Source organism: Coregonus lavaretus (genome assembly GCF_964263955.1).
Source record: "Coregonus lavaretus genome assembly, chromosome: 4".
Taxonomy (NCBI): Eukaryota; Metazoa; Chordata; class Actinopteri; order Salmoniformes; family Salmonidae; genus Coregonus; species Coregonus lavaretus.
The window spans coordinates 3,811,535-3,821,506 of NC_139991.1; the positions used below are offsets into that span (position 1 = coordinate 3,811,535).

Genomic DNA, 9,972 nt, shown 5'->3' on the forward strand with positions numbered 1-9,972 from the left:
TGTTAATCTCTGTGAAAATGTAAGCGCTGGAAGAATCCTGATAAGGTCTTAAAAGAGAGACATGTCCAGTTGGGCGAACATGAGGGGTTTATATGAGGGGTTTATCTCCGTGATGGAAAAGATTAGAAGCAAACATAGTGACTCGTACAAGTAAATATTATTATTCATGTCGAAGATTATTTTAAAAATCACACATTTTATGGTAGATTTCTTCAATTGTGTTCCTAGACTTGATTTGATTGTAATTTTATTGGGATCTCTTTTAGCCCAAGGGCTAGTCTTCCAAGAGTCCAAGACTCAGGTATGTATTCATCACATGCAAATATGTGCATATTTTAACTTTGTGAAATATATAGCAATTTCTGATTGGGCACCGTATATGCATGGTTTATTAATGTTGTGGATATGAGTCATTGAACATAGGGACAATTGGATCTGTAGTTGAAAAGGGCTGGAGAGGCTCTATGGTCAATACATCCTAATTTGTCATGCTTAGCTATTTGAGGACAACGAAGGAAGGCCTATACCAGACAGTGCATTTTGGGTATGCCAGTCATTACTGTTGTAATAGATGTGTACAATGTTTAACCAGTGTTGAAAATAAAGGTTGAGTGGCGCAGTGGTCTAAGGCACTGCATCGCAGTGCTAACTGTGCCACTAGAGATCCTGGTTCGAATCCAGGCTCTGTCGCAGCTGGCCGCGACCGGGAGACTCATGGGTGGCGCACAATTGGCCCAGCGTCGTCCAGGGTAGGGGAGGGAATGACCGGCAGGGATGTAGCTCAGTTGATAGAGCATGGCGTTTGCAATTCCAGGGTTGTGGGTTCGATTCCCACGGGGGGCCAGTATAAAAAAATAAAAAAAGATGTGTTCACTAACTGTAAGTCGCTCTGGATAAGAGCGTCTGCTAAATGACTAAAATGTAAATGTAGTGAAAAAGTCCACATGCTAAATTCATCCATCATAAATCTTTACAAAATAAATGTCATATTAGTCTGTAAGATGAGGAACATTCAGAGGATGAGTATGTCAAGGGGATAGATAGATGATAGAGTAACTCTAATCAGTAAAGCTGTACTGAACTGAACCCCCTAGCTGGCAAACCAGAAACCAACCAATATCAACACTGCCATCTGCTGGCTAACATCCCTTCCTGTTTGGCACATTATTGTGTGAAGACATTAACACACTGTAAACGCTGTTGGTCCTCCCTATAAACCCCATGGCCCCTTTTGAACAGTGTAAATGAGAACCCTCACAGACCGTAATTGCTGACCATAATTTCTGCACATGAATATCAACCATTAAGTGAAAGATTTTATGCCAATGATTAACCAAAATACCTACTACATGATCATTATTGATCAATAATCCTGTATTTAATTAATGTCAAAAACATTCATTTGGTGACAATCATGAGTCAAATGATCGAAGCCCACCAGTAACACCAGACTGATTAGATGGCTTTCTCTGTAGACAGCGGGATATTAACTTCAGCACCGTGGAGAGCAGCCGCCATGGAACGAGGGAGAGCAAGATAGCGATTCGACCATAATGTTAAGACGCAGATATCGCGAGTAGAGAGCAGTGTGCCGATTGGTCAGAACTGATGGGACAGGAGATTTACGGACGATGATAGGACAGCTACCGCATTGAAGATGTATTACCTCCACGACCTCGTATAAAAAAGTAAAAGAACAGTGATTTATTCTACTTTATCTCTTTATTATCGAGCTTTCTCATTCCTCATATTCGATGAGGTGGAACTGATAGCATGCAGCCGAGTGACAGAACATTGTAAATAGCAACAGTGCGCTCAGGACAGGAGGAGGTAAGCCGATTATGTTTCCAAAGGAAGTCCGTAAAGCAAGGCAGTTGGGGTCAGATGATCCCTATCAGGATAGAACTAACTTCAAAGATAGTGGTTTGACTTGAAGCGAGTACCGGTAGTATATGGGTCTATTCAGCAAATTAAAATCAAAACACTACGAATGTTAGGTTATTGACTGGGGTGTTCGTGAATACTCTGGCTGCTTTATTGAGTCTCCACTTTTACTCGCACACCGGAAGAATCACAGTTCTTAAACCCTGAAGAGCCACCATTGAGCCGATGCCTCCAACACGTCTCTGTGTGTGTCAGTAAATCTCTTCAGTCGAATGTGACAAGTGACAACGTTAAGATTATACAGTGAGGGAAAAAAGTATTTGATCCCCTGCTGATTTTGTATGTTTGCCCACTGACAAAGAAATGATTAGTTTTAGTCTATAATTTTAATGGTAGGTTTATTTGAACAGTGAGAGACAGAATAACAACAAAAAAATCCAGAAAAACGCATGTCAAAAATGTTATAAATTGATTTGCATTTTAATGAGGGAAATAAGTATTTGACCCCCTCTCAATCAGAAAGATTTCTGGCTCCCAGGTGTCTTTTATACAGGTAACGAGCTGAGATTAGGAGCACACTCTTAAAGAGAGTGCTCCTAATCTCAGCTTGTTACCTGTATAAAAGACACCTGTCCACAGAAGCAATCAATCAATCAGATTCCAAACTCTCCACCATGGCCAAGACCAAAGAGCTCTCCAAGGATGTCAGGGACAAGATTGTAGACCTACACAAGGCTGGAATGGGCTACAAGACCATCGCCAAGCAGCTTGGTGAGAAGGTGACAACAGTTGGTGCGATTATATGGAAGAAACACAAAATAACTGTAAATCTCCCTCGGCCTGGGGCTCCATGCAAGATCTCACCTTGTGGAGTTGCAATGATCATGAGAACGGTGAGGAATCAGCCCAGAACTACATGGGAGGATCTTGTCAATGATCTCAAGGCAGCTGGGACCACAGTCACCAAGAAAACAATTGGTAACACACTACGCCGTGAAGGACTGAAATCCTGCAGCGCCTGCAAGGTCCCCCTGCTCAAGAAAGCACATATACAGGGCCGTCTGAAGTTTGCCAATGAACATCTGAATGATTCAGAGGAGAACTGGGTGAAATTGTTGTGGTCAGATGAAACCAAAATCGAGCTCTTTGGCATCAACTCAACTCGCCGTGTTTGGAGGAGGAGGAATGCTACCTATGACCCCAAGAACACCATCCCCACCGTCAAACATGGAGGTGGAAACATTATGCTTTGGGGGTGTTTTTCTGCTAAGGGGACAGGACAACTTCACCGCATCAAAGGGACGATGGACGGGGCCATGTACCGTCAAATCTTGGGTGAGAACCTCCTTCCCTCAGCCAGGGCATTGAAAATGGGTCGTGGATGGGTATTCCAGCATGACAATGACCCAAAACACACGGCCAAGGCAACAAAGGAGTGGCTCAAGAAGAAGCACATTAAGGTCCTGGAGTGGCCTAGCCAGTCTCCAGACCTTAATCCCATAGAAAATCTGTGGAGGGAGCTGAAGGTTCGAGTTGCCAAACGTCAGCTCGAAACCTTAATCTGCAAAGAGGAGTGGAACAAAATCTCTCCTGAGATGTGTGCAAACCTGGTGGCCAACTACAACAAACGTCTGACCTCTGTGATTGCCAACAAGGTTTTTGCCACCAAGTACTAAGTCATGTTTTGCAGAGGGGTCAAATACTTATTTCCCTCATTAAAATGCAAATCAATTTATAACATTTTTGACATGCGTTTTTCTGGAATTGTTTTGTTATTCTGTCTCTCACTGTTCAAATAAACCTACCATTAAAATTATAGACGGATCATGTCTTTGTCAGTGGACAAACATACAAAATCAGCAGGGGATCAAATACTTTTTTCCCTCACTGTAGACCTTGAAAAAACTGCATTGGATAAAAGCATAGCTACATTATATCATAAGTGGTGTCACACATAGGCTGCACACTGCCATAATTGATTAATCTCTTTCTTTCAATAGTCTTTGTTCAATTAATAATGTTAGGCGACTAATATAATGTGCAAATACATTTCACCTGTGAGTGAGAAAGCTGATGTTTAGTGTTGTTACTGAGTTTTAGAATGACTGCATTTACAAAGCTACACTTCCTTTATTTTTAGATTCAAGAGATTGAGGACCAAAACAATCCGAACAACAAAATCAACACTAATGGCTGGTAAGGATTTGCATGAATTGAAATTGACACACAGCATGCATATGTTTTGGTACATAATCATGGTGTTCTATAAAAAGTCATTTCCTGTAATGTTTGGCTAGTCTCTCATCAACCAATCATACAAACACTAGTATCTAGCCTAACATGACACACCTGCCAATGCCACCGATGTATTATTGACTCATGAAATGATTGCCATATCTCCAGCAGAGAATAACTTCCCTCCAATACCGGGGTTCATCCCCCTGCAGCCGTGTTTCTACCAGGACTTTGATGAGGAGATCCCTGAACAGCATCGCACCATGTGCAAGAGACTCTACCACCTGTGGATCTGTGAGTGCCCACGGCCTACTACCCACAGCCCATACTAGAACAACTCTAGTCAGCCACTCTGTCATAGAGTTCACATATTTAGGGGTTATGAGTTGTTATACCTCTTTCACACTGCTGAGCCTAGCCAAGTGAGCCTAGCCAAGCTGCACTGCGCTGGCCTGATTACACATCAACCATAGTTGCTGGAACTGTGCTGGAAAGGAACATGTAAAAGGAAAATAACTGTGCAAGGACAGTACGGTTCAGAAAGCCACAATAGTGTGAAACAAGTTTCCCCTCTGTGCAGAGTTTTTGTGTAGCCCTCTCTCCAGTGTCGCCTACTGTTTAGATTAGATCATTGTGGTGAACACACGAGAGCTGACAGTTAACCTCTCCCATGCCACATGGGTTGTCTTTATCCACCACAGCTACAAAGAATGACAGAGGGTGTTCTGCTGTAACTAGATATTTGTATGTCAGTGGCGGTCAGTGCCGTTTAAGATGAGGGAGGACCATTTTTAAAAATGAGCATGGCCTTATTTCTATTACAGCATATTGGATGACAGTCATTCATATTACATTCACCCAGCTCATTGTAACATCGATAGGTTTAGGCTACTACATGATACTCAAATTATCCCTATACCCATCATGAGGTTGCTACAATCTAGCCAACAAATTAAAGTTTACAATGTGGGTGCACAGGTCGAGAGAAAAATGTGAGTAATCAAGGTGACAGACAGTAACACATTCAATACCACCTTGCACACTCTTGCCTGCATCTAGCTGATCTAAGGCGTAATCATAAGTCCAACAGTTGCAAACGAGAGTTTCTATTGGACAAATTCAGGTATGTTTATCCCCGTTTTGTTCCATTTGCTTCCGTTTAAGAAACGTTTTTAATCAGAATAGGCGGGATGAATACACACCTGATCACCGCAAACACAGTTCACTTTCATAGTAGCCACATACAAACAGCATGATCATTTGCTCGTTGTATAATATATTCTCAGATCTACGCACTCTTCTCCTCTCACATTTTCCCTTCGGTTGTGGACTTCAGTGCACAATACAACAGCTGTCTGTGACCAGGCGAAAAAACCTTTCCAAGTCAAACCTTCATACCATAACTGCTAACCGGTACACACAGCCTACATCATTGTCACCATATTAGCTAACGTCATAGTCAACATAGCTAGCTACTAGAAGTAATGCGCTAATAAACCTGCTACAATCATGCAGTACAGTGTACAGCAAGCAGTTTAGCAGTTACACCGGCGGGCCCCGGTGGCAATAAATTAATAAAACCAAAAGCTTACCATGACTTGGAAGAGCTCCAGTATTGGATAGCCATAGCCAACTAGCTAACATAGCATCCCTCTCTGTTTGAGCCGGGTGTTTGAGTAGGCTAAACTAGCTATCTGCATTCGCTAGCTAGGTAAGTGAAAGTGAATGTGAAAAAATAATACAACTAAATATAGCTAGCTCTCGCTCTCTCTCTCTCTCTCTCTCTCTCTCTCTCTCTCTCTCTCTCTCTCTCTCTCTCTCTCTCTCTCTCTCTCTCTCTCTCTCTCTCTCTCTCTCTTGCTTCTTCATTTTGGAAAATTTGTATTTGTTCAAAACTGTTCAACTATTGTCTTTATCTCTTTGAGTCAACTACTCACCACATTTTATACACTGCAGTGCTAACTAGCTGTAGCTTATGCTTTCAGTACTAGATTCATTCTCTGATCCTTTGATTGGGTTGACAACATGCCAGTTCATACTACAAGAGCTCTTATAGGTTGGAGAACATCCTCCGGAAGTCGTCATAATTACTGTGTAAGTCTATGGAAGGGGTTGAGAACCATTAGCTTCCTAGGTTTTGTATTGAAGTCAATATACCCAAAGGACAGAAACTAGCTGTCGTCCGGCTACACCATGGTGCTACCCCAGAGAGTGCTGTTAAGGCTACTGTAGACCATTGCAAAACAGTGTGTTTTAATCAATTATTTGGTGACTTGAATATATTTCAATTTCTGAAATTCACTGAGGAGGATGGCCCTCCCCTTCCTCCTCTGAGGAGCCTCCACTGGTGTATTTGTCATCCAGGCCCATGGGAGATTATGCATTTGCTGCCCCTTCTTCTCATCTAATGACTTATCTTTTACTCTCTCTGCAGATCCCCCCATTAAGTGATAAACATTTAAACAGGTATTCTGTACCTCTGCGTTTGCACTTCTACACCACTAACAGTGTTGATGGAATAAACTCTTTTATCCTTCCTCTCATTCCTTTTGTGTGTTGTGCTTGCTCTGCATGTTTGATGTTTCTATGATTTCAGTCATTCTAAAATGTATTTTAATCCCTTAAACTCATCTCATTGAATAGTCACCCTTGTTGCATTGAATGAATAGACAGAATTGTACAGAAAACAACAAAAGTACTTCTAGCCTTCACTTCGTTTCTTTGCCGGAGATGAAAAAAGGCTAATCACTTAATGAGTCTATTATTATAGCTTTGGTTGGGTTTGTAGCTCAGATGTAGGGATATCTCTTCCCTTTGTGGACCAGTAATTGAAGCTGATTGGCTGCCTGTGGCAGTTCTGTGGAGCAGGCTGGAACTGAACCCCTAGCTCACGCAGTGCTCTAATTACAACCAATTCCATCTTAAGAGGAGTAGGTTTGCTAGATTACTGAGACAGAGCAAAACAGAGAAGAAGAAAGAAAATGTGGACACCCACAGAAAGGGCACTCAAGGAACCGGAGTGGACAGAAAGTGCACATTTATCTAAGAGCTATTCTGACTGAGTGGAGTGTAGCACTTACTGGCTCTCTATCCTGCCATGCACCATGGTTCCCTGACTGGTGTTATTGTTATACTTTTGCATTGTTCTACTGGTGTGAATAACAGTGTGTTCTCCCGGTGGTGTGTTTTGTAGTGCATGCAATCACCCTGGCTGTGAATCTGGTGGGCTGCTTTGTTTGGATGCTGGGTGGAGGGGGCGTGACAAATTTTGGCATGGCCATCATATGGTTGATTCTCTTCACCCCCTGCTCCTATGTGTGCTGGTTCAGGCCCATCTACAAGGCCTTCAAGTAAGTGGATTTCAGACACACCCATAAGGTATCCAACTACCACTAGATAATTTAAAGCTATAACTAGGGCCCATAGTTTTTCTTGGTCAGGCTATGTGGTCAGGAAAACCCTCCAGTCCTACTTTGACACCATTATGCTTGATCATAGTGATATACTGTCAGTCAAGGGAAATCAGTTACCACCAAGAAAAATCTTGAAAAGTGATTTACTTATTAACAAGTACCACACTGTATAATGTGTTGTGTGTCTGTGGACTTACAATTCCTTTTGTTGTTCTCCTAGGACTGACAGCTCGTTCAACTTCATGGCGTTCTTCTTTGTGTTCATGGCCCAGGTGGGCATCAGTATCATCCAATGCATAGGGATCCCAGGCTGGGGAAACTGGTAAGACTAACTGGTTACACATTAAAATAACCTTCATTAATAAGCCCATTATGAATGATTATACACATGTATTAATGCTTAGCAATTCTCCATAAAGTATTATAAATGAAAGTTATTGTGTTACCGACAAACTCTGTTTAGCCAAAACAATTCTGTCTTTAAAACGACAGCAGTATAACCTCCTACATTACCACACCCTGTCATATCATTAACAATGCCGTAGACGACAGTCAGGAAATAGCCTCACTCAGGACATTTATAACTTAATTCTGTCATTTGAGTTTAAGGCTGTTAAGGGCTAAATGTCACCTGGCTTCACTTTGATTAGCAGATATCATTGTAATGGCAGCTTCCATCAAGTATATACATGTCAACATTCAGAAATGGATAGTTATATGTGTGGGACATAAAACCTTTTTAAGGCTGATCCACGATATTAGCCGACTACATAAAGTGATCCTGATCGCTGTCATTTTAAGTTCAACTGTTCGTTATAGCATCATGTCTTCTACTATTTTGTGAAGTGGATTACTTTACTTTACTACAATTGATACCATTGTCATGATGATGATGAGGATGATAATAGTCTTATTTTCAGCATCAATGAGAGTTTTAGCTTTAGCTTCAGTGCATCAGTGTTCTCATAAAGCATTTATCCTGCAGACATACTGTACACTGAGTATACAAAACATTAAGAACACCTGCTCTTTCCATGACATAGACTGATCAGGTGAATCCAGGTGAAAGCCATGATCCCTTATTGATGTCACTTGTTAAATCCACTTCAATCAGTGTAGATGAAGGGGAGGAGAAAGCTTTTTAAAGAAGGATTTTAAAGTCTTGAGACAGTTGAGACATGGATTGTGTATGTGTGCCATTAAGAGGGTGAATGGGCAAGACAAAATATTGAAGTGCCTTTGAACGGGGTATGGTAGTAGGTACCAGGCAGACCGGTTTGTGTCAAGAACTGCAACGCTGCTGGGTTTTTTACGCTCAACAGTATTCCATGTGTATCAAGAATGGTCCACCACCCAAAGGACATCCAGGCAACTTGACACAACTGTGGGAAGCAACAACATGGACCAGTATCCCTGTGGAACGATTTCAACACCTTGTAGAGTCCATGCCCTGACAAATTGAGACAGTTCTGAGGGCAAAAGGAGCTGCAACTCAATATTAGGAAGGTGTTCCTAATGTTTGGTATACTCAGTGTAATGGAGCAAATGGTAACTGTCTTCTTCTCCTCTACACCTGTCAGCGGCTGGCTAGCCACCATCTCTTTCTTCAGCTACAACCTTTGGATCGCCTTGCTGATGCTCATCCCCACCCTCTTTTTCACTGCCACGGCAACGCTGTCCTTCATCGCCCTCACCAAGGCAAGTCTGTGTCCTCTGTGTTCCGTCACAACCATGGGAAACGTAGAGCATGAAGATGTTTATGGTTTCACAGGACTGGTGATCTTTATGTCACTCACTCATGCCCATTGTGCCGGCTGGTGCATAGGGAAGCAACAAAGGTCTCCATTGCTCTCTGTCATCTTTATGTGCAGCCTGACATTTTCCTGTTGTCCTTCTGCTCCTTCTCTCCAGGTCCATAACTTCTACCGTGGCAGCGGGGGCAGCATAGGCAAGGCCCAGGAGGAGTGGACCACAGGGGCCTGGAAGAACCCCCACATCCAGCAGGCAGCACAGCAGGCAGCTATGGGGGCCGCCACGGGGGCCATGATGCCGGACCAACAGTACTCCAGCAACACCCCACAGTACAACGACAACCAGATGTAGGGGGTGAAGTGGAGGGAGGGAGGCATGTCAAAGCAGGAGCAGGAGTTGGGTATCTGTTTATCCCATCCTAAAAAAGTGTGTCTCTATCGCAGCAGCTCTTTCTATAGGGCAGGGGTCGTCAACCTTTTTTTTGCCCAGGGACCCCCTCCCAGGCAAACGGGCAACCCAGGGACCCCCATCATACGTTAGCAATTTCTTCTCACATGTCTTGTCTTAACATCAAGTGAATGATAATGGCAAGGAGAAATAATCAACATTTAAAAAATGAGTAGATTTGGTAGATAGTTTTTCATTATTTTGACCTCCCCACATTATAATTGGGAAAGGAAGTGTAAAC

At 42.6% G+C, this 9,972-nt stretch overlaps 1 protein-coding gene across 1 annotated transcript; it reads left to right on the forward strand.

The window, feature by feature from the left end:
* Positions 1 to 4,268: 4,268 nt before the first annotated feature.
* LOC311128548 (secretory carrier-associated membrane protein 5-like) lies at positions 4,269 to 9,635 on the forward strand (the record flags this gene model as incomplete). Its single annotated transcript, XM_084160736.1, has 5 exons — positions 4,269 to 4,413; positions 7,313 to 7,469; positions 7,753 to 7,854; positions 9,113 to 9,230; positions 9,444 to 9,635. 5 exons carry the CDS (start codon positions 4,269 to 4,271, stop codon positions 9,633 to 9,635), a joined length of 714 nt encoding a protein of 237 aa, XP_084016862.1.
* Positions 9,636 to 9,972: the final 337 nt, after the last annotated feature.